We start from the raw sequence: 24,653 nt of genomic DNA on the forward strand, positions 1-24,653 counted from the left end.
CATGCCCCTTCCACGGAGGCACTGGGATGAGCTGGAGGCCCAGGGTCCCCTTGAGTAGAAGTGGCCCTAGAGGGGAAAGCACATAGCCTACCCCACCCCTGGCGATGGTGCATGGGGAAGAAGCGAGCTGGTGTGTCCTGTGCACGTGGCGGGATTCACCCTGCAGGGGTGTGTGTATACTGATCCAGAGGGGCTTGGGAAGCCACCTGTGAAATGCAGCCCTCCCCTCCCGCCCTGGGGCCCTTAGGGTTGTCCACCTATACCTAGAGAGCGTAGTGGTCTGGGAAGGAAGACCTGAGCTGACAGGCTGGCTCGATGGTATGGGCGTCCTGGCCACTGCAGCCCTCCTCTCGTGGATCCTACAGGCTGGGAAGCAGCGCCCACATGTGGCCTGTGCTTACGGTTCTTACAGGATCATGCTTGACTTTCTCTAATGAAACTATTTGCTTTTATTTTCCATGCCTCAGGATGAAGTAAGTTTCTTATTTTGTGGCTAATGTATAATCCCAACCCTCCAGCAGTGTGTGTCCGGCCCGCACGGGTCTGTGTGTGTGGGGTCCACAGCCTGGTTCTGACGGCATGTGGTGGCTTTTCTGCCCTGCTGTTCATTGTCCACACTAACAGCGGGCCCCTCCATCCCAGGCCGGCCTACCACTGATCACACAGGTCCTGGAAGCCACGCATTCAGGACAGATTTATATTCATATGGTTGCTCTGAGTCAACTTATTTCAGTTGAGAGAATAATTAATAAATAGGTGACCAGGGTCTGGAGTCAGGGGCCCAGGTCTGCCACCAGCTCTGCATGGACAAGTCACCTTTTCTTGGGCCTCAGTTTCCTTGTTTGACAAGTTGGCAGGTTAGACTTGATATTTCCAAGTTGGCCTCTAACCCGGAAGTGTTACACGGACTTGTGTGCCAAACTATGGACTCAACACACCAAGGGTTAATAAATTCAGTCAAGATTATTTGGTGATGGGTGGGGTCAGGAGGGAGACCTTTCCGGGGAATGAGGTCATGGCCCCTTCCTCCTGTAACCCACTTTGAGCGTTTCTCAGTGTGGATGATAAAGCTGTTTCCATGTGGGGAAACTAGTAAACCTTTGGGGGAGGTGAGCGCTTGCTGTGCTGTGAGCTGCCAGAGGGCACCGCTTGCTCCCCGGAGAGACCTGCTGGGGTGGGGGAGAGCTAGCTTACCTGCCCCTGACACCCCCCCACCCCCCACCCCCCGCCAAGTTGCGGTCCCCACAAGGGCTTGCCCAGAACCTGCAGCCAGCTCTCCTGTTGCACAAGGACTAGATGGGAACTAGCTCCTGTCTACTTTGGAAGGCTCAAGGAAAGCCGGTGAGGCCTCTGGCGACCCCTGCTGGCCTGAGGAGGCTGGAGGCTTAGTGCCATGGGGCCCCGGGGCAGGATGGGGAAGTTCCTGGACACCTGAGTGCTGGCTGGTCAGACTCTCCTTCCAGAGACCAGACCCACACAGGCTGGAGTCCCCACCTTTAGCAGTGAGGAGGGGGTAGCAGGGGGGTGCTGGGAACCCGAGGTCAGCTGGCAAGCAAGGTGAACCGAGGCCACGGGGCTGCATGCCACTAACTGCAGGACAGACCCTGGCTTTCTGCCCAGTGTGTTAGACTGATGTGGCTTCAAACCAATGAACTTCCCCATTTCTCTCTCTCGGTGCCTGCTTGCCCAGGAGTGGTCCGCAGACCTGAATCGAACTCTCAGCCGAAGAGAGAAGAAGAAGGCTGCTGATGGTGTCACCCTGACGGGCATCAACCAGACGGGTGACCAGGCTCTGCAGAACAAGCCCAGCAGGTAGGCATGAGGCAGCCTCTATCCTCTGGGATAGGTCCCCCGGGTCCTCTGTGTGGGCTGGATGCTTCCAGCCTGGATACCTGGGAGACCAACCCCTCCCCCGCATGAGGCCTTGTAGGGAACCCCACCAATGTCTTTCCAGATGCTCCTTGGGCATCCAAACTCTGCTGGGCAGTGGCTCAAGAGCATCTCTGGGGAGGATCATCAGCTCACTTGATGCTAGAGCTCTGAAAAGATCCAGAGAAAGGACCCTTTGGCACAAACATGCTTCTGGCCCCCAAGTGAGGGCAGGAGCTGATGTCAGGTGCTGGTCATTGTGTATCCCCAGTGGTACACACAGGCAGGTGGAGATAACCATTGATGCCATCCTTTGGGTGGGTTCAGGTATCCCGGTCAGGTTTGTACTTCTCTGTTCTGTATGCAGGTGCTTGATTTCGGAGGGGAGTGGTGGTACAGGAGATCATTGTCAAGTGTCCCCCCTTTTCAAGGCACATCTTTGATGAAAGTGTTGGTTATTTTATTTCTGACTTATCTGCTGAAACCAAGTTTGGTTAGAAGAGGTGGCACTGAGGTCATTAGAACCTCGTGGAAAGCGTGTGCTAGACAAGGCCTGCTCTGGCCTCCGAGTCCCAGTAGATAGATGTTGCTCTCATCTGCAGAGCTGAGGCTGCCAGCTGCCCCTCCCTGGAAGCCGCTCCTGCCCCACAGGCTCTGGGCCCAGAGGCTTCCATGCCACAACAAGTAATAATACAGCTCGGGATCCCTGGGTGGCGCAGCGGTTTGGCGCCTGCCTTTGACCCAGGGCGCGATCCTGGAGACCCGGGATCGAATCCCACGTCGGGCTCCCGGTGCATGGAGCCTGCTTCTCCCTCTGCCTGTGTCTCTGCCTCATTCTCTCTCTCTCTCTGTGACTATCACAAATAAATAAAAATTAAAAAAAAAAAAAAGTAATAATACAGCTCATGGTTGTGGTTTCCCAGGAGGGTCAGCACAGGCACTGGAGGCCTTTCTGTAGCCCTGAGTGCTGAAGCCCCTACCTGGGCTCCCTGGCCACACACAGCCAGTTGTCAGTCAGCTGCTGGGTCTCTGTCTGGGCAGGTGGGCTTGGTGAAGTGACTGGAGCAGTAAGCGCTGTCCCAGGGATCAGGCTGGCATCTGTGTGACTGGGGCTGGTGGGAGAGGAGGGTCTGGGAGAGTCTAGGCAGGCCAGGGCTGCTGCATGAATTCCGCTTCCCGGTACCAGCACCCCCTCAAAGAGAAAGGTGCTGGGGAGAGAGGAAGGCCTAGTGGTCTCAGACATGCAGCTCCAGTGTGGCAGTGGGCAGGCTTGGGTCGAGCGCCCCTCTCCGGGCCTGAAGCCATGAGGCAGTTGCCGGCCCCTTGAGGTCACTAGTAGCATTTGAGGCATTTCCTCCTCTCCTCTCCCCTCTCCTTCCAGCTCTCTGTGCAGCGCTCAAGTGCCAGCCACATGCAGTCCCCCTGACTTGGAGGCTGGAGGTGGTCCTGGCCCCACAAGCCCCACCTTGCAGCTGAATTGCACGGTGTGGCGCCAGGGCTCTTACCGTCTTATTTTGTTCCACAGCACGCACACTCACTGCATCCTGGCTGTCGGCCCTCAGGCTGGGCCTGGGTCCGATCTCCCTCAGGTCCATCCCCTTGGGGCCTGGCTCACAGTAGACGGCTGATACAGTTATGCAGATGGATGTTCTCTCTCTGAAGCACAAAGGGGTCCTTCTTTCTTAGAAAGGGCTGTTTAGCAGGTTTGGGAGCTGATTTTGGAAGCTCTAGCCCCAGAAGAAGCAGGGAGGAGGACTTAGGAGCCTTTGTAGTTAGAAGGAGGGGAATGCTGCGCTGTGGGGTCTGGAGAGCTCCAGGAGCCCCTCTCGCTCTCAGCAGGGGGGCACTGAGCCCCACAGGCTGGCTGCCAGCTCCCAGCATCACAGTGCTGGCCACAGGCCCAGATGGGAAGACTGTGGGGAGAAGCCACAAGCCGGACATCACTTGTGCTCCGGCGGCAGCCTGTCCGCACCCCAGTCTCCTGTTCAGGATAGACCACACCCACAGGCAAGAAGGGAAATGGACCTGCTGTTCTCCTTAGACGCTTTAAATGTGTTTAACCACCCAGAATATCACTAAGTGTTTTTGCTAAAATGTTCTTTCTGCTCAAATGACAAATCCTCCTCTTGGGTGAGGAGCCAGTCTGCCCCTTCAGCCCCTGGCCCTGTGATCCTGCAGCTGGGAGCATCCAGGGCCGGAGCAGGGTGCTGAGCTGGGGTCCCCTGAAAGCTCTCTCTCTCCCCATAGTGACCTTAGTGTCCCGAGCAACCCCGCACGGTCAGCGCAGTCTCTGTCCAGCTACAACCCCTTCGAGGATGAGGACGACACGGGGAGCACCGTCAGTGAGAAGGAGGACATTAAGGCCAAAAAGTTGGTGAACAAACGTTTCCCTCTGGTTCCCACCTCGCTCGCTCTCTGTGTCTCCTCTCTCTCTATCCAGGCTCTTGCCCCCTTGGCACTCACAGCAATGCATGGGGCCTGCAGGAGGTGGCTCAGCTGCCGGCTGGTGGACGGTCTCTGGCTTCTCGATTTCTCAGGGAGGGGGGCACCTATTAACAATCTGTAGTTGTTCTTTCTCTGTCCTCCGTTAACCCTCGTCGAGGCCCTGGCACACCACCACAGGAAGACGGGTGTGCTGGGCAGCCCTGCGGGGAGCCTGACTGCACTGTGATGCTGAGGGGCTGTGCTCTTGCGGAAGGAGGTCCCTCGCCGGGCCCCGGGGCTCCTGCAGCCTCCCTGGGCAGGGGCTGAGCCTCCAGGCAGGGCCTCGTGCCTCTGTCAGTCCCATACTCAGGGTCCCTGGGTCCACCCTTTTTCTTGCAGTGTGAGCAGCTATGAGAAGACCCAGAGCTACCCCACTGACTGGTCGGATGATGAATCTAACAACCCGTTCTCCTCCACGGATGCCAATGGGGACTCAAACCCATTTGACGAGGACACCACCTCGGGGACGGAAGTGCGGGTCCGGGCCCTTTATGACTACGAAGGGCAGGAGCATGATGAGCTGAGCTTCAAGGCTGGTAGGTGGGCTCCCCGACTGGCACCTGGGGTGAATGCTTCCAACCTGCTAGGGGAGTTTTTTTTGTTTTGTTTTGTTTTGTTTTTAAGTTTGGGAAATTCCTGCTAGCTGCATCTGTGGGTCGTCCTCCAACATTTCAAAAGCAGCAGATGCTCAGTGCCAAACCTTAGAAGGCATGAAGAGTGCCCTGGTGCTTTTGCCCAAGGCACCAGTCCCAGCAGGATGGAGGGCTGGGCACAGCAGGGCACTGGGGCAGGGGATGTTCATCGCCAGCACCAGCTGTTTTCCCAAGTGCTTCCCAGGTGGAAGCAGCCAGCCTGTGGGTCCCCAGGGGAAGGTTTTCTCCAGAGACCCCAGCTGGCAGAGGAGCCCTTGGCGAGCCACCTTGCCCAGACCCCGGGACCACACTGAGTACCTCTGGGCCACTCAGCTTCATCTTTGGGTGCCTTTGAGCCTTCCCCCTGCAGCCACATGGTATACTTTCTACTACCGGCACACCTTTGTTGCCAGTACCTGAACTTCGTTTTACAGAACACTTTGCATCCAGATCATGGGAGCTCTGTGTACACAGACTCTCTGGGCTTTGTCTTTTTTTTTTTTTTTTTTTTTCTATGCTAGTTGCAATTCGCTAAAATGGGTTTCAACCATTAGCTTGAAAGCACTATGTTAGAGTGTGTCCGAGGAGGAAGCACAGGTGCCTGGTGCCAGAGGGGGCCCACAGAGAGCCAGGTCCTCCTGCCTTGTCCCCTCCTCAAAGCCATCCCAGACCCGCCATCACACCTCTGAGTGGGAGGCCGGGCTGGAAGGCAGCACGCACAGGCTGACACCCGCCCTGCACTGGGACAGACCCCTGCATTCAGCCGACTGTGGGCCGGAGGGCCGTGTCTGTGCCTATCGGCCTCCTGCCCCCCGCCCCTGCTCCACAGGCCGGGCAGCTGGCCTCAGACACTCAAGCCCAGGGTTGGTCACCAGGCACCCCTGTTGGTTGTAGGAAGTTCATATGCACCTGAACTCGACTTTGTCCAGGTTTTCTGACACCTGGGAGTCATTCTTCCCTAACTTCGTCAGTTGGTTTATTCATTGTAATTTCTAATTCTTTCTCCATCTTAGTTGTTGGATTTGTCTGCAGTTTTATGGATATAAATGTTTCTTTTTGCTCCAAGTGAATTGTTAAAAGCGAACTGATTCAAACCAATGTTTTAAATCACCAGTTCACATTTTACATCCTCAAAGCTCCCCTCTTCACTGTGTTTTGTCTCTTCTGTTGCGACATCCGCCCAGCCAGCACTGTTTTCTTCAGTTGGTAGCACGCCCGCTCCAGTGCCCTCTGCTCCTCTGGGTCTCAGGTGCCTGAGAAACCTTTCCCTGGGCCCTTTCCAGCCCCTGTGAGCGTCACAGAGCTCGGACAAGGGAAACACCAACTGTCCAGGGGTCCACAGTGAGCAGGATGGACAGGAGAAGATGGAGCTTTGCCCTCCCGTGCTCACTTTTGCCCCATGTTCACTGCTGGTGTTGCTGAGTTAGATCTGCATGGGAACCGGTGCTGAAAGAGTGGCCCGGAGGCTGGAGGAAAGCCATCCCTCACATGGGAGTGATGGCGGCTCTCGCTCACTGGGTGCTGGCCACTACCTGGCTCCTTCCCTGCTCTCACTTAGTCCTCCCAGCACCCGGTCTGCAGACGAGGAAACCTGGCCCCAGGGGCAGGGTATGTTGCCCATGAGCAGGGGCCCTGGGATTCGAATCCAGTAGCTCTGGATATCAGTCCCACAGGCCTCTTCACTTTAGCTGCTGTACCAAAGAGAGACAGGGAAACGCCTCCACAAGGCATAACTGCCTGGGGAAGAAATTGCCACCAAGCCTGAAGAGGGGACCCAAATGCCAGTGACCGAAATGCCAGTGAGAAATGCAAAGCTCCAAGCTGAACAAAAGGCAAAAGCTGTCCTGGGGCTAACAGACTTCCGGCATTTGCCTGGACCGAGGCCTGAGCTCCGGGGTTCCCACGGCGCCCCTGCAGGCGGTCGCTGGCCAGAGCCCCAGGTGGCTCCTCGAGCGGCCCCTGGTGCTAGGCTGCTCTTTTGCCCTGAGTGAGAGATGCCAGACCTGGACCTTCCCCACCAGGGCCCTGACCACACTTTGGTTTTTGCCCCCGTCTGTCTCCTTGAAGGACCAGGACTCCATCTGCGCCCCCATCAGGGTACCTTCTCCCCTGCCCGGGCCTGGCCTTCATGTCTGAACAGACAAGCGGAATCAAATGATGCTAACACACAACACCATGGGGAGATTCCAGAACTGTGCCAATGGCTTCCATCTCACTGTATTGGGAAGGGATGATTTCTTTAAGTCAGAGGATGAATGCCCTGAGCTGGGGGCTGGGCTTAGACTGATGGGTCCCTGCCCCTCCCACCGCAACCACTTCAGTCACACTGAGTCAGGATAACAGGTGCCAGAGGAGAGTGAGAAGGTGGAGTGGGCTTGGGGCAGAGGACAGCAGGAGAGGGTGGCAAGGGGGGTGGCACAGCCGCTCAGAAAGGGTTCCTCCGACCCAGCCTGGGATGATTGGGAAGCACGGAGCCCATGACATTTAATTCTGCAGTGTCTGTAGGAGCTGCTGGCTTTAGGGACCCTGTGCGAGACCTCTCCGAGGCCCCTTTAAAGTGCAATTTAGTAGAGAAATAAGCAGGTCTGGCCCCACCCCATCCCCAAGAGAATGCCTGCCCCTCCCGCCCAAGTTAAAAACTGTCTGTAGGCTGGGGGTGGGTTGAGCTAGTAGGGCGACTGTGCCCGCTCACCAGGACTGCTTCTTTCTTGTTTTGAAGGGGACGAGCTGACCAAGATAGAGGACGAGGATGAGCAGGGCTGGTGCAAGGGACGCTTGGACAACGGGCAGGTCGGCCTGTACCCAGCGAATTACGTCGAGGCGATCCAGTGACGGGCCAGCCGGCTGGCTGGCGGAGGATGGAGGCAGGGGCCCCAGGAGCTCCGTTGGCCGTCGGCCCCGGGCAGCGGCACTCCGGTAGCAGCCGGCCGTGCGAGCGTCCGCTCCTTTTCCTGCAAAACCTGATGGCTCCGTTGCCCTTGGCTTCATGGTGTCTCTCAGAGGCAGACGAGCTGGGTCATTTCACCTGGGACTCGGCACCTTTCCATACGCGGTGTAGCCGGAGAGGTCTGAGTGCAGGAAAATAGTACAACAGAACTCGCCCCGTTCCCCCGTCCTGCTCACTGTGCGTGTCGGCTTATCATGGATCTGTCTGTTCTTGACCTTGCCTTTCCTCCTCTCCTGAGTCATGGTGGGTTCCACTGATTCTTGTTCCACTGATTACTTCCTCTGACGAGTCCCATCACCCGCAACATAAATGAACAAACTTACATGCCATTTTCTGAGTGAAGACTTTGAGGTTTTTAATTTAAAGGCTGTGTACAGTTATACTTTTTTATATACCTGTTCTTCCATTTATTGATACTTAAATTATGGCACAAAGTGATACACACCAGTCTCGAGGCAGCCCCTGTCTCCATGCTGCACTGTCAACCAGCCGGGCCGCGCTGGGGGCAAGTCGCAAGGCCGGGGCTCAGTGAGACAGGCGGTGTTTGAGGCTAGAGGTTGCAGTGGAAAGGTGGGGACACACTCGGCTGGGTTTCTGTCGTGAATGCCCTCCGCACTGGAGGCATCTGCCGTGAGTCCCGGAAACAACCTTATGTAGTACTCCAAATGTCCCCATATTTAAAATCTTATTTTCATTCTGCTTGCGTTCCAAACTTCATACTTGGAAGTTAACAATTTTATCAGTGATTTGGAAGGTTCAAGAGTAAGACTAACTTCTGAAGCACATGCGTCTATAGGTTAAGATGCTTTATATTAGACGGTCACGTCTCGGTGTATATCTGTATATATTATTTGATATGCAGAGAATCTAAAGAGTTCGTCTACTGTTTGAATGAGATTTAATGGTTTCTGACAGTGGGTTTCATTTGTAAACTGCTTGAAGACTGTGACATTCGGGCACGGGCCTGGCTGGGCCAGCTCGGGGCTGGGGGCGTGCGGGCCTGGGTCTGTGTGCCGTGGAGGCGGCTGTGGGGAGGCCTGTCTTGGCCGGCCAGCCCTGGGCCCCCCTCCAAACCAGCCTCAGTCCTTTCCGTAGCAGAACACTGTAAAACCTCCCGTGTCTTTCCAGCAGCTGCAGGCTCCACTCCTCTGTTGCTCATGAGCACACGAAAGCTGGGTCTCACCTCGAGCACAGGGGTCTCTTCTGAGCGGCCTTGGTCATCGGGAGCAGATGCGCTGGGGCAGGAGTGACACTGTAATCACAGGGCAGGGGGTTGGGGGGGAGGGAAGGCGGGAAAACCTTTATTTTGTGTAACCCAGACATGGGGGAAATGGCCGCTGCCATCACAAGCTATGCATTTTCTCAGTGTTTCCAGCGAGCTTGATGTCTTGCTTGGAAAGTGGATGTGCGTCTGTGTTTGTCATGACAACTTACCAGCAGAAATCCTCATTCCTTTGCTACAGATTTACCAAAAATTGTCAAGTCTTTTCAGTTAGGAGTTTCTTTAAATGTATAGTATTTTAGAAAAAAAGAATCAATAAACAGTTGATCTCGTGTGACCGCCTGGAGCCCTGCGTCCCTCAGGCCCACGCCAGCATCTCCCAGCTCTGGAGCTGGGTGAGATCCCAGGCATAAGACCACGGCCAGAAGGGTTGTTTGTGTGCCCTGCCACCCAGAGGTTGGGGATTTGAGGCACCCAAGCCCCTCGATTCCACTCTCCCCAGAACCTGGTACTCTGTGGCCTGGGCTTCCCCAGTGTGGACAGCAGGCTGGCACCGCCTTCCCTCCCTGAGGTCCAAACAGGAGGACCCAGAGGAGAGAGCGTCCATCACTGGGTTTCTTTGAACACATTCCCTGAGCACCTGCTGTATGCTGGGCCCTGTGCTCTGCTCATACCGTACCTGAGAATCACACGCCCATCTCCAGGGGCACCCCGGGGGGCTCAGGTGGTTAAAGGTCTGCCTTCCACTCTGGGTCATGATCCCGAGGTCCTGGGATTGAGCCCCATGTCAGGCTCCCTGCTCAGCAAGGAGTCTGCTTGACCCTCTCCCTCTGCCCTCCCCCCAGCTTGTGCTTGCTCGCTCTCTTGCTCTCTCTCAAAATCTTAACAAAACCAACCATGCCCATCTCCAGACATCCCCGAGCGGGCTGTCTTCCTAACCCATTTTACAGAGAAGCACACGGAGGCTCCAGGAGCCACACCCACCCAGGGAGTCCCGGGTGGTCTGTGGCACAAGGTCCCTGTGGGATCCTTCCCCTCACTGGGGTGGCCCGTGTTGAAAGGCGGCCAGGGAGGCGAGGAAGGAGAGATGTAAGGGCTGTCGCAGCCCAACACCAAGCCCAGATACGCTCCTCCAGACAGGGCCCCTTCCGGAGTGTGGGCCTCGGGGAGGAGCTGCGTCGCCGCCACGGGGTGGAGCGGCCTCCTGGTGGCCCGGCCCTCACCAACGCCATGGGGAGGCCGCAGTCCCCCGCTCGGCGAGGAGGACACGGAATGTCCAGGACCTCCAGCCCCGCGACAGAACTGTGGGGCTCCTGGGGGCCGCCCGCCCTGCTGCCCCACTGGCAGGTGAGGAAGGGCTGGGGAGAGCCGGAGGGGGGGCCCTCGGACTCGGCGGGGTCACCTCTGCCCGGGGGCCCTGGTCCCAGGGAATTGGGGCTCCTGACTCGCCCCACAGCTGCCCCCGGGAGCCCCGGGCACCCAGGCGCCGGACCTGTTACCTGTTACCGTGCTGACGAGTGAGCACCCCTCCTCCCCGCCAGCCGAAGCTTCTAGCATCCTTGCTGCCCCTCCCACAGCCGCCTCAGGACGGCGGGCCGAGGCCCCGGACGCCCAGGCGGAGATGTGGCTCTGAGCGGCCGAGCCGAGGCCCCTGAGCTCCTGCGAGGAGCGGGCGGCCGCTTCAGTGCGGCTCCTAGGGCCTCGGGGCAGACGTGGAGGGGACCCCTTGACCCCCCCGGACAGGGCTGGGGGCTGAGAAGGGCTCCGTGGGCCCCCGGCCCCGCCCCCGGCCTTGCTCGTGGGGAAGCAGGCCAGGCGGGGGGCAGGAGTGACGGGCCCATGGTCACAGTGAGTGGTTGAGGGAGCCGAGCATGGCCTGCCCCTGAGTAGCCCTTCCTGGCAGGGAATCTGCTGGTCCTCTCCACGGGTCATATTCGTCCAGCAAACATTTATTGAGTACCTACTGTGTGCAAGACTAGGAGAAAAACGAAAGAGGACCTATGTTTGCCTTTGGGGAACTCCAGAAGCTCAGGGAGGGTCCAAGTCATTTTGACACCACAGAGGAGAGGGCCAGGATGGTCCCGAGAGTGTACCTGGTGGATTCTGGATGCCACCCTACAAGTCTCAGGAAATTAAGGCGAACAGGGCCCCCAGCCCAGCTCCAAGGCTCTGGGGGTCACAGTACCATGGGGTCCTTGACCTGTTCCCCGCACTTCCAGTGGGAAGCATCCCTGCCTGGCAAGAGGTCAGGGTGGACTGCAAACTGGGGAGGGACCCCCCCCACCTGTGTGCGACCCGACACCCAAGCAAGTGCCTGAGCCTCACCTTCCACAAAGTGGGGATGACCCTGGGGGTGTCCAGAAGCGGGAGACCTTGCTGGGCAGGCACCCTCTGCATCCCTTCACACCTGCAGGAGCACTGCCCCAGGGAGGCCAGACCCGGGCCCAGCCAGATCTCACGGGCCTCTTGCTCGAGATACAAGGTCATCCTGCACCAGGTGGGGCCACTGCAGAGCAGAGTTAGAGGAGCCAGGCTGACCCCGGCACAGTTTCTCAGCCCACTGTTTCTCACCAGCCTTGGGCTTAGCATTTTTCAGCTCCATGCCAGGTCCGGTGCTGAGCACCTTTCTCTGCAAAGGGTCACATAAGGGCTCCTCGTTATGCATGAACACCGCTTTGCAGATGAGGAAACAAATCTTGAGAGGTTGCATGATTTGTGTGAGGCCATCCAGCAAGTTAGGGACAGGGCTGGGGTTTCAACTCCAGTGCCTAACTCCAAAAAGCAGGTGCCCTGGTACACCTGGAGGATTTGTTACAGCCCCGCTTGCTGGGCCACATTCCAAAGTTTCTGAATCACGAGGTTGGGGATGGAGTCGGAATTCACATATCTAATCTAATGTGTCCCAAGTGATGCTGACCTGGGACCACCGGTCTCAAAGCACAAGGAAGAGCTCCCAAAATACCAGCCATTCCTTGTGCCCCTCGATTTGTTCATATAACCAGCAGATACTCCCAACCCAGCTCTGGGACACGGGAGCCGGGCCCTGGGGACCCAGACACTGATCGCCCACAGTCTGGCCAAGGCAGTGGCAGATACGCCCCAAGAGAGTGCAGGGAGCAAAGGACACAGGCCAATGTGATATCCCATCCCTCACTATTCCTAGGACTCTCATGCCAGGGGCAGGGAAGGTTAGGTGGCAGGCCAGTGGCAGAGGGAGAGGCGTCCCACCAGGGTCAGAAGGGCACCTGTGTCACTGATGAGCTGCATGTCCTCAGGTAAGCCCCTCTGTCTTCCTGACCCTCCATTTCCTCATCTGGAAAATGAGGAAGTGGTTCCTGCCTTTCCTTTTTCATGATCGCATGCGGTCTAGAGTGTGAACCTGCTTGATAAAACACACAAATCTGGGGGCCACTTATGGAGGTAGTCTCACCCCAAAGGCCATCCCAACTCGGCCGACCTCGAGACTCCAGATCCTCCCCAACCAGTCCCCAGGCACGAGTGCCTCCTCCAAGCCACGTATCCGTCCATGTATGAAACGACCCAGGGGGCTGGGTTTTCCACATTTTCTCCCCTGAAACTCAACAGTCTTAAAAAGGCATAAAAATGGGTTCGATGGTTAAAAGCATGGACCGTGAGGTCATATTCCCCGTGCTCCAACTGGGCTGTGACGGTACCAGCAGCATGGGCCTGACTGAAGTACTTAATCTAAGCCTTGGTTTGCTTGTTGGTAAAATGGGAATAAGAGCTTATCGTTTGTATTTCCGTCTGTGCCAGCCCCTGGGCTAAACCCCCCAACCCTCCAGCAGCCCCATGAACTAGGGAAATGTTATTATCCCTAGTTTTACAGGCGAGGCGCTGGGGGCGCAGACAGGTTGGGTGACTTGCCCAGGGTGCAACAGCCCCCGGCAGCCCAGCGAGCCCTCGGACGCGGTGGTGCAGTACAGGCCCCGCCACTAGGCCGCGCTGCTGGGCTGCAAGGGCGCTGCTGCAGGGACCCCCACTGGGACCCCAGGTCCTCCCTGGCTCTGGAGTCATAGCACTGGCCCCACTTGACTGAGCAGCAAGCTGGCCCCAGACCTTCTCCCCTTGAAGCTCCTAGAGCGAAACTGAAAAGATCCAGTGAAGCCCATTTTGGCCCATCCAAATGGAATTCAGATAATGCTGCTTCAGACTCCTCAAATTCTTTGTGGGAAGAGCTAGGACGTGCACAAGGGGAGGAACGGATGAACAGATGAGCTGCGTCAGTAACATCATTCTCATTTTTAAAAATGTTTTATTTATTATTGAGAGATGCAGAGAGGCAGAGACACGGGCAGAGGGAGAAGCAGGCTCCTTGCGGGGTGCCCGAGGTGGGACTCGATCCCGGGATCCCGGGGTTACGTTCTGGGCCGAAGGCAGATGCCCAACCACTGAGCCCCCCCAGGTGCTCTGTAACATCACTCTCTTTAAGGAAAGGATAACTGATGGGCAGACACCGTGTGGCCACCGAAGGCCACAGAAACCCATGGCAGTGACAACACAAACAGCCCCAAACGCCACAACCTTGGATCAGCAGGGCAAACCTTGGGCAAACGGACCATGTGCAGCTAATGGGCCACCTCTGCCCCTTTATAGTATTTTCCAGTAACAATGTCCATGCTTTTCACTTATTTGTAAACAGAAATCTGGAATTTAAGCAAAAGTATTCAGAAAAACAAAGCCACCCACGGTCCGGGGGTCAGAGGCAACCACAGTGGTAATTCCAGATTATTTTTTCTAGTCTTTTTTTTTTTCCCTATGTGCATGTGTGTAGCACATGCATTCTGTTGTAGTTGTCATCGTGTGTGTTTTACAAAATTGAGCTCATACTATAAACATAGTTGGGCACCCAGTTCCCTTCTCTTAATATTTCAAGAGCATTTTCTCATGTCCCTAAATATGCTTAGATTAAAAATAGAATGCATGGTATTCCATGGGCCATAAGTCCCACACCGCTGAGGATTTGTTTCCCACTTCTTTTTTTCATTTTTTAGGTGTATATATACAGTAAAATGTTCCCCATTTAGTGTACAGTCCAGTTTTGACAAAAGCACAGTCATGGGGACACCTGGGTGGCTCAGTGGTTGAGTGTCTGCCTTTGGCTCAGGGTGTGATCCCGGGGCCCTGGGATCGAGTCCCACATGATGTTCCCCACGGAGAGCCTGCTTCTCCCTCTGCCTGTGTCTTTGTCTCTCTCTGTCTCTCATGAATAAATAAATAAAATCTTAAAAAAAAAAAAAAAAACACCACAGGGGATCCCTGGGTGGCTCAGCGGTTTAGCGCCTGCCTTTGGCCCAGGGCGCAATCCTGGAGTCCTGGGATTGAGTCCTGGGATTGAGTCTGGCGTCGGGCTCCCGGCATGGAGCCTGCTTCTGTCTCTGCCTCTCTCTCTCTCTCTCTCTCTATCATGAATAAATAAATAAATCTTAAAAAAAAAAGCAAAACAGAAAAAGTCATGTAATCATCACAATCAAGAAATAGAACTGTCCCATTGCTGCCCAAATTTGTCCTAGTTCCTCCATAATTCAACCTTTCCTTATATCCTTAACCCTGGGAAACTGCTGATCTGTTTTGTTTCTATAGTTTTGCCTTTTCCAGAATGTCCTATGAATGGAATCATACAGTTTGCAGGCTTTGTCTCCCCTTCTTTTGCTTCCCATAATTAATTCGAGATCCATCCATGTGGTTTCACACATCATCGGGGTAAACGTCCTTCTCATTGTAGGTGGTCTCCGTGGAATGAACTCCCCATGTTTGCTGAGCCAGCTGAAGGATTATTGGGGGCGTTTCCAGTTTTTGATAATGACAAATGCACTTGTTACAAACAATCAGGTTTTGGTACACACACAGGTTTCATTTCATTTCGCAATTATTTTTGCTAATATTTTAATATTGCAAATACTACAGCAATGCACAATTATTACACCAAATCGTTCATCCCATTAAAGGAGGTAATGGCCCCAGCTGACATTGTTTTAAGAAATCAGTCAAGAACATCAACTCAATAACAAGCAAAGATCAGTAAGTGTTTTACCTTAAACACTTAAAACGGGGCATTTGTGAATCTAAGTGCGCACTGCCTGAGTGTTGTAGGGGTTTGTGGAAATCAGATAATGTCACTCATGATTCCATGTGCTCATTTTCAAATGCACCTGATCTGTACAGAAACGGGGTAAGAGACAGCATGCGCCTGTTTTCTCTTCAGCACTAACGCTCCCTGGTGTCCTCCAGGGGCGAGGTGCGAGATCTGTGCCTATTCTCACTCTGTGATTCATCATACGACTGTCTAGGCAAGTCTAGTCTTTCCTTGAAGTGGCATCTGGCTTTCGGCAAGTTCTTGCTTAACTGAATGAATTAAATAGACTAAATGGTGTTTCGCTTGGCCACAGGCACCCCAGGATGTCTTCATGAAAGGTAAACAGGGACGGTGCACAGCAGGCAACGCACACCTGCCTCATGGCTGGTTCCCTCTGTATTGTTCTTCTTAAGTCTGTAGTAATGAATTTTTGTCCTCTTCTGAGGGTGAGAGGATCTCTTATTAGCTTTTGGATTTGGTGTAACTGGGTTTTGCTTCTACTCCTCCTCTGGCAGCAATGGATCTTTGAACACTGTGGGTTCAGGGTTGGCTGCTCTTGTGTTCCAGAAGGGATGTGGGTGGGGTTTTGTGCCCATCCCCCAACAACAGCTGGACACCTGACTGGCCGAGGGGTTTCTCTCAAGTGTCTTTGCCTCCATCTTTCTTTCTTTCTTTTTAAATATTTTATTTACTTATTCATGAGAGACACACAGAGAAGCAGAGACACAGACAGAGGGAGAGCAGGCTCCCTGCAGGGAGCCTGATGCTGGATCCCAGGACCCCGGGATCACACCCTGAGCCGAAGGTAGATGCTCAACCACTGAGCCACCCAGGTGCCCCGTGCCTCCATCTTTCTTATGAAGAACAATTTCTCATGGAAGTTTATGGAAAAGAACTCGTGAATGAATGTACTTTTTGTATCTGAGGCCTCATGCTATTTCAGACTGACATGCCAGCCCACACCTGGCCTTTACAGATTCATTAAAATTTCAACTTATTTCCTCTTGCCCACTTGTATGGTGGCCACCTTTCTCCATTGCTCCTATCTTTGGGGGCACTCAATTCTCTTCAGAATTCGGTTTACTTGGTTGATTTGCAACCTTAGCCACCTGACAGGCTTAAGAAGACTTATGATTTTGTAGACTATCCAGTCTGTTCTCATCAGTATGCTTGGGAATGGTGCTCTTTGTAGCTTTGTCTAAGCCTATCCCACACATCTTTACTGAATGCACACTGTGTGCCAGGCATGTTCTAGGTGCTGCGGACAGAGGTACACAAAACAGATCTGATCTTAGTAAATTTATGTTCGACTGAAGGGAAGCAATATATATATAGTGTTACATATTGTCATGTTAGGTGGTGATAAGTTCTGTGAAGAACACTTAAGCAGATGACAGATGAGCCAGTGATGTGCATACACCGGTATTTCTCCTCCTATAGACAGTCTGTACTTCACTGCCCGTTTTTTCTTCTCCTCGTGATGTGGTTTTAGCATGCTGGTGAGGTCTAGTTTTGAAATGTTGGTGCGGTCAGGAGCCAACGGCCAAGAAAAGAACTCTTGAGAGGTCTTTGGTGCAAAAAGGTGATTTTATTAAAGCAAGGGAACAGAACCCCTGCGCAGAAGAGCTGCTGCCCTGGGGTTGTGAAGAGTCGTTGATTATAGACTTGGGAGTTGGGGGAGGTGAGGAAAAAGGGAGGTGGACAAAAGGACTGTGATATACTCAAGATTTACATGAAAGCAGAGGCCTGGCTACTGCTGAGTTAAGGTGGTTTTTCCTTCTAGTAAGACAGTTGGGGGCTTCCTGGAGGAATGTTGTACTTTTCCTATTAAAGTCCTTGTCAATAGGCTGCAGGTGTTAAAGAAACTTTGTTTACATTTCCTTTTTTTTTTTTTTTTAAAGATTTTATTTATTCATGAGAGACACAGAGAGAGGCAGAGACACAGGCAGAGGGAGAAGCAGGCTCCATGCAGGGAGCCCGACGTGGGACTTGATCCCGGGTCTCCAGGATCACGCCCTGGGCTGAAGGCAGGTGCCAAACCGCTGAGCCACCCAGGAATCCCTGTTTACATTTCCTTATGCTCTGTTTCCCACATCATTCATGGAAGGGAGGGTGATGTTAGGACTCCAGGAAATTGAGTTATGGGTTTCTAAAAATTAGGCTATTGATAAGAATGCTTTTTCCCAGAACACCTGCGGGGCTCAGTTGGTTAAGCGTCTGCCTTCAGCTCAGGTCATGATTTTGGGAGTCCTGGGATTGAGTCCTACATTGGGGTCCCTGCTCAGTATGAGTCTGCTTCTCCCTCTGCCCCTCCTTCCCACTCATGCTCTCTCTCTAGCTTGAAATCTCTCTCTCAAATTAATAAATAAAATCTTTAAAAAAAAAAGAATGCTCTTTCCCTGTATATCACTAAGACATTGGTAAACTGATAGAGACTCATATCCTGCAGGACTGTGATCTTTATCAGTTAATCATTTGATTTTTTCCCTTCCCTTAGTTTTGGGGCATCGAGAAGTACCTGAGTAATGCCACACTTATCTCACAGTGGGTGTTGTGTGTGTGAGGTGTCATCTTGTGCTTTGTGCCCAGCTGCCTTCTGCTCCCTTATCACTTGGGGATCTCTATGTTGTAGAGTATATAATACCCGGCATCCAATATGTAACTTGGTAAGTAAGCTTTCAGCTCCAAATAGTAATCATCATTCCCATCAGAAGGGCTATGACTGTTCCTCATAAACATGCCAGGTGTTCTGTGTAGGGCCAAACCAATACTGAGACAGGGAAACTGAAGGGACCCCATTTTGCTCCTTTTCCTGCTTCTGTTCTCGCTAGGACTCGCACCCCCCCCTTACACATGCCTTAATGTATGTCCTCTTTGTTAAGATCAAGAAGTTAATGATTTCCTTGGAGACCTCCAGCACAAAAGATAACATCCAAGGACTGACCAGCCAGGGTCATCACGTAAATCTTCCAAGACCCTGGGGCTGCAGATACCTCGATGCCAAGATCCCTGGCTCCAGGGCATAAGTGACTGACGGAGGACACTTGAGTTCTGGTCCTTGTTTGGACCAATTCTGGAATGCCTGAGACATGCACACCAGACCACAATCCTCAATAAAAACCCCAACCCCGAGCAAAGGACGGACTCTCTCTTCCTAAGTCTCCCAGACACTCCATCTGCTATGCTCTATCACTTATGCTATTTATTTATTTTTTTAAGATTTTATTTATTCACTCATGAGAGACAGAGAAAAAGGCAGAGATATAGGCAGAGGGACAGGCAACTTTTCTGCAGAAAGCGTGATGTGGGGCTCCATCTCAGGACCCCAGGATCACAACCTGAGCGGAAGGCAGACAGATGTTCAACCACTGAGCCCCCCAGGCACCCTTCACTTATGCTATTTAATAAACTTTGCTCTCACTTCCTCTCAGCTAGAGTTTTATTTCTATCCTGCACAAAACCAAGGACCCTCTTGGCTGGTCCTGCAGGACTCCCTCCGGGTCCTGGGACCGGCCGGCATGCATCAGTGTCACAGGGGGACACAGAGTACAAGAGTATATGCTTCTGACTCAACAGAAGGAAGAACTTTGGGTCACAGCCCTCTGCAACAGTGACTTACTGTTCTGTTAGGTAATAAATTTCCCTTCCTTGGAAAAGGTCCAACCCTGGGTTTATCTGAGTCCACATCCTTGCAAACTTCCAACTTCCCCTTAGGGTATCTACCCGGACAGGCTGAGTGAGCATTCCCTGCTTCTAAAAGTGGGAAAGACGCAGCCAAAGGCTTTTCCAGGGCTCCCTCATGCTGTCGGGCACTGATTATCTGTAGCGCCCACTGCACCGACAGAGGAGCAAGCCAGGCTTTCTGGGGAAGAGGACTGACCTGACCAAGGGCACAGCTAGGAGGGGGCGGGCGAGTCGGGCTTGGAGCCGAGGTGAACCTGACCTCGCCCTGCACCACCCAGCCTCGGGCGGCAGTTCTGGGGAAGCACCCACCTTCCTCCGCGACTTTAAGCCCCTCCGTGACTGGCAGCCGCCGGGCACGTCCCGCTGCTCCTCGGGTCTGGATTCACCGGTCCCGACTGAGCCTCAAGACGACTGCGACCTCTCGCTGACCCGACACCCAAACAGGTACTTGAAGGAAACCGATCTTCGGGCGGTGGAGGCTTCCCATCCGGGGCTCGGCTTCAGCTTAATGCAAAAGAAAAAAGAAAAAGCAATAAAGGCGACCAGAGAAAATCGGGCATCCGATGGCGGCAGGTGGGTCCTTCCCCTCGCGCCTCCCGCCTGGCTCCTGCAGGGATGCTGCGCGCTCGGGGGGACCAGGTGAGAAGACCTCGGCCACGCCTCACTCCGTGGGTCGAAGCGGCGGCCGAGCAGCTCCGGCGGGGGCGGGTCCCCACGGCCGAGCGCGCGGGAGCCCACCCCGGCCTGACCCAGCTTCGCCCGGCTCGGCCCCGCAGCGAACCCCTCAGGCCACCGCCGGGAGGAGCGGCGCCGGGCTCCTGCGCACGCGCGGGCGGCGCCGGGGCGGGGCTCGAGTGGGCGGAGCCGCTGAGCGAGGCCGCGAGAAGAGAGCGGCGCGTGAGCCCCGGTGGTGGGCGTGGCCTCGATGGGCGTGGCCTATGGGGGGCGTGGCCTGACCGTCACGCGCAGCCCCGCCCCCTCGGCCGCCGTCTGTCTCCCGGAGGCGGCAACCGCTCCCGCTCGGCCCTTCCCGGTTGGCCGGGCCGGCTGCGCCTCGCGTCTCCGCCGACCATGGGGGACCCCAGCAAGCAGGACATCCTGAGCATCTTCAGGCGCCTTCGCTCCGTGCCGACCAACAAGGTAGCGGCCGCCGGGCGTGGAGAGGCTCGCTGGGCGCCCGTGTCCCAGCCCGCGGGCGGCCCCGCTGCCGTAGTGGCCGCGGCGGCGGGAGGAGGAGCCCGCGGGGCCTGTGACACGTCGCACTTGCGGCCGCGGCGCCTGGGCCTCGCCTGGGTCCGGGCCGCGCCGCCCCCAGCCGCCGCCAGCCTCGGCGAGGAGCGGGGAGGGCGCGCCCCGGGGCCCCGGGCGCGGCGGGCACCCGGGGGGTCGTGGGGGCGGGACGCGGCAGCATCTGGGGGTCCCTGGGGCCGGGGGCACGCGCTGGTGGTTCCTGACACCGGGCGGGGGGGCGCGCACGGGGCGGCCCCTGGGGGGGCGGAGTGGGCCCCGGGGTTCCTGAGGCAGCTGGGGGCGAGGTCTGGGGCCCCCCCACCCAGAGAGCGCTGGGGGGGCGCACCCGGGGGCCCGTGTGAGCGGGGCGGACCTGCAGGCCACCTGTGACCCAGCTGGGGAGCAGCACCGGCCCTGAGACTCCAGCTGGCGGCGCTGGGAGCCCGGGAAAGCCCCTGCGGCCCCCTCTGCGCCCCGGAGCCGCCCTCTGAAGGTGCTCTGGGCTGCCTGTTGGAGCCTGGTTGGTCACCTGTGTCCTGATGGCAGCCTCAGTTTCCCTGCCTGATGAGCGGCCTTGTGGCCTCTGCGATGGCTTACAGCTCTTTTCCCTTGCTAAGAAGGCCCGCCACAGACCCTTTCTCTTTCTTCCCCTTGCGTCTCTTTGGAAATTGGGGTTTTTCTTTTTCTTATTCTTTTTTTTTTTTTTTTGTCTCCAGAGGTTGTTTTCTCTGTGACTTTTACAACTTTTCGCAACTGGCCCGAGATGTTGTGATGACACATCGGGGCTAACGTGACACCCTCCACTGAGGATCACAGGTCACACTGGGGCCTGCAGAGTGCAAAGGGCTGTCAGTGTGTCAGCGTGGACTCTCCCCTCCGCTCCTGTGACAGGAATCTGTCTGGTCCCCACTGTCACCTCCAAAGTGAACAGCTGTTAATGATCATGGTCATGAGCCATGACGTCATGCCATAGGAAGATCTCGCGTTTTATAAAATTTAGAGTTCTTTAAGTCTTGGTGGAAGGGAGCCCATACTTTGTACAGACTCAGCAGAGTGAGAGAGCAAAAGAGTTTACTGGAGGTGATGTCGGATGAGTGTAGGAAAGTCAGGAGGAGTAAAGGCTTCAGAAATTCTCTTCGTGCTAATTTCTTTGCTGTTTCCTTGATTTTTTAGTTTAGATTAATCTGCTTATAGGGAATGGTTGCTATATAGCGAGACAAGATTAGGACCCGCAGTTAGTAGTGTAGGAGTTATATTTTTTTATCTGATTTAGCTCAGAACCAGTGTGTGTTCTCTTTGAATTCATCAAAGGGAAGGTGCCCTCTCTTAAAGAAAAAGTCATTGTCTTTTTTTTTTTTTTTTAAGATTTTATTTATTTATTTGAGAGAGAGAGAGAGAGTGGGAGAGCATGAGCAGGGGGAGGAGCGGGCTCCCCACTGAGCAGGGCTCGATGCCCAGACTCTGGGATGGTGACCTGAGCTGAAGGCAGACGCTTACCCAACTGAGCCACCAAGGCACCCCAAAGTCATTGTTCTTATGACACTTTTGAGGAACTTGTGTGGGCTCGCTGGTGACTGTGTTACCTTGGGCAGGTTACTCGACCACTTTGTACCTTCTTTCCTCCTCTGGAAACGGAGAGAGTGAGGAGGATCTAACCTGGATGGTTATTAGGAGGATTAAATGAGAAAATCCGAGAGAAGCACTTAGAACAGTGTCTACACATGCTAGTCTTCAATAGCATCGGCCATTGTTTTGTTAGGATCGTTATTATGAACAACACACCTGTGGAAAACTTTATATTCTGGCATAGGATTAATAAAAGCACAGAGCAAAAGTATTTTCCAGTAATGTTGCACAGTCCAGAAATGTGCTACATTTCTTGATGAAGAATTTTTCATTTGATCCTTAGTAAGAAACCATTATCTCAGCAAAGATGAAAACGAGTTTTAATGTTATGGAGGAGTTGGTGAACGGGAAGCATTTTTTTCAGAAGGGGCTATAACAGAGAGCTCTAAGATACACTGGGAAGGTACTTCAAGAGAAACGACGGGGTTTACTTTCAGAATATGTTATCTGGTTTCTTCATCTCATGTGTGATGAATATTTACTCTGGACCAAGGTTTTAACCCAGAAGGTCAGTGTTCCAGTTTGAGAAATCCTTCCTTGTCTCTATGTGTTCCTTAGTTTTATTGCTTGATTGCTTGAGTTCCTCTGTCAACAAGTATTGTTGAGCAGCTGCAGTCCACTGGGCACTGTGCAGAGCAATGGGGTCCACGGATGGAGGGGGACAGGCTCCTGCCCTCAGGGAGCCTCACGTCTGGGGGCTGGAAGACAGATGAAGGTCAACCCCCCCAGCCAAACTGCACGAGGGGCAATGTGGTGAGCGGTGAAGAGTGGGCTCTGGGCCAGGCCGCCTGGGGTCCAGTCCCCAAGATACCACTCCTCAGCTGTGATACTAAAACTTCGTAAGTCCTTAGTTTTCTCTAAAATGGAGATGAAAACCACACTACGTAATTTGCAGAGAATGCAAAATGTGCAAGATGAAAATGCAGGGCCCTTGTTTAAAAAGTGTTGAGAATGTCAGGATGAGACAGCAGAGCATGAAGCAACCACAGGCTTTTCTACATGTGGGGCCCTGGGCAACTGCACAGGTCACACACGTGCCCAGAAGCTGGCCTTGATGGGGACAATAATAATACCTCCTTATAGGGGTGTGATGATGGTTCAGTTGGTCAATAACAGTACCTGACACGGAATAAATTTGCTTAACTCTAGCTGTTGTTTGTCTGGTACTTACTCTCATCATTAAGCAAAGCAAATTGTTAGGCAGAGGCATTTCTTTTTTTTTTTTTTTTTTGTGGGGGGGCAGAGGGAGAGGTAGAGAAAGAATCTTAAGCATTGTAGAGCCCAACGGGGGGGGGGGGCTCGATCTCATGACCCTGAGCCGAAATCAACAATCGAGCACCCCAAAAGCATTTGATTTTCATCACCATAACAAGTGCATTCTGCTTAGAAAACCCTATCTCAATTCTGGCATGGGGTTGCATATCAAAACGAAGCGCCATCCTGCTCTTGAAGCTCAGTCTCCTGCTCCAGCATTCGTGAGGGCCACACTGGGATTCCTTAGTGCCTCCTGAGGTCAGGCCCCACAGTTCCCGCTCCCCACCACCCCTACAAACTGTTCCACCACCTGTGTTTGCATGCAGTGAGTGCCTGCTTTGTGCCAGGCTCAGTGTCCGGCTCATGTACAGGAGAGGGGGCCCCGGGCCTCTTGGAGTGACATTTGGCAAGTCCTCATCGTAGCTGCTGGGTCAGCCGGATGCTTGGGTGGCATGTTTAGAAGACCCCCTGCTCCCTTCTCAGCCTTGCGAGCAGACCGCCTCAGGAGTGACTCCCAGTCTTGCCTGGTCTGGGCTGTGCACCATCTCTGTGGTCACCTCCCTCCATGGGGCCACTTACTGCAATTTAAGATTCTGTTCTTGAGATTTCAATTGCTTCTTGGACTTTGCCTTATTTATTTATTTATTTATTTATTTATTTATTTATTTATTTTTAACTTTTTGTATCCTCTCCCTGCTTCTTTCAACTTGTAACTAATTGTCTTGCCTATGAGGCTGTGAGCTCCATCCACAGGCTCCATGCCGGCTGACCCTTCCTGAACTACCTTTGCACATCTGCTTTGTGTGTGCCAGGTACTCACTTGGTAGTAAGTGCACAAATGTTAGTTGAGCGACTGGGGGATTGCAGATGACCTCTTGCAGAGGGACAGCACCATTGGCAGAGTTGGTGATGCTGTTTGGTGCCCCATGGAAGGGGATGGATTCCTTACTCACCTGGCCGTTACCACAAGGCATCTTGATGTCTGTGTCCTTCCCTCCCACTGCTCAGTGAGCTCCAGAAAAGCCAGCATGTGGCCTGGTAGAGGGTAGGGACTCAGCATAGTGTTTGTGGAATCTCTGACAACAGGTAGTTCTGAATACCTCAGTGCCTGCCATAGTGTCGGGCATACAGCAGGCAGTCAGTAAATGCTGCCATGAATGGACTGGCACCTTCCGTGTCAGTTGTCACCCTGATCCCACTATTCATGCAGGCTTTTCATGTGAGTCACAGTGAGGGGCTTTGGGAAATCTGCTGGTGTTTTCACTTTTGTGTTGCCCTCAGAAAGCCAGAAGCCAGGTCCTCCTTGATGACTAGAGTTGGAACAATTCGCATAGGTGGCTCTGTCTACAAAGTGTTGCTAAAATATGGGGCTCTTTTTCTGGAGGGGGGGAGATGGGGAGAAGAAGTGTTCTCTTATTAGTGCAATTTTTGCTATTCTGTTGTTCTGACTTTAATTCATCATAAATATGGGTTTCCATGACAGACTCTGTATATTTTAGTTATGCCTTTTTTTTTTTTTTTTAATTCATAGAGACACAGCTAGAGAGAGAGGCAGAGAGAGAAGCAGGCACCATGCAGGGAGCCCGATGTGGGACTCGATCCCGGGTCTCC

At 54.0% G+C, this 24,653-nt stretch overlaps 2 protein-coding genes and 1 long non-coding RNA gene across 10 annotated transcripts in view; 2 read left to right on the forward strand and 1 right to left on the reverse strand.

The window, feature by feature from the left end:
• Positions 1-9,491, forward strand: part of PACSIN2 (protein kinase C and casein kinase substrate in neurons 2) — a 136,641-nt gene extending 127,150 nt beyond the window's left edge. For 7 of the 8 annotated variants that reach the window (XM_035721778.2, XM_049115764.1, XM_049115766.1 and 4 more), the window contains 4 exons: positions 1,691-1,812; positions 4,117-4,239; positions 4,693-4,889; positions 7,705-9,491. In XM_035721778.2, coding sequence (XP_035577671.1) covers positions 1,691-1,812; positions 4,117-4,239; positions 4,693-4,889; positions 7,705-7,817 — 555 coding nt within the window. In that variant the 3' untranslated portion in view covers positions 7,818-9,491. The remainder of the gene's footprint in view (positions 1-1,690; positions 1,813-4,116; positions 4,240-4,692; positions 4,890-7,704) is intronic. The other variant, XM_025457501.3, reaches the window with a different exon arrangement.
• LOC125755995 (uncharacterized) lies at positions 9,064-19,746 on the reverse strand. Its single transcript, XR_007413731.1, has 2 exons — positions 19,242-19,746; positions 9,064-9,184 (listed from the first exon to the last, which is right to left on the reverse strand). It is a non-coding gene; the product is annotated as an uncharacterized LOC125755995 (long non-coding RNA).
• Positions 19,747-19,886: 140 nt separating this feature from the next.
• ARFGAP3 (ADP ribosylation factor GTPase activating protein 3) overlaps positions 19,887-24,653 on the forward strand; it is a 51,772-nt gene continuing 47,005 nt past the window's right edge. Inside the window, exon 1 of the mRNA XM_025457565.3 lies at positions 19,887-20,072. Within this exon, the coding sequence (XP_025313350.1) occupies positions 20,004-20,072 (69 nt within the window). The 5' untranslated portion in view covers positions 19,887-20,003. The remainder of the gene's footprint in view (positions 20,073-24,653) is intronic.

This window comes from Canis lupus, chromosome 10, assembly GCF_003254725.2.
Source record: "Canis lupus dingo isolate Sandy chromosome 10, ASM325472v2, whole genome shotgun sequence".
Taxonomy (NCBI): domain Eukaryota; kingdom Metazoa; phylum Chordata; class Mammalia; order Carnivora; family Canidae; genus Canis; species Canis lupus.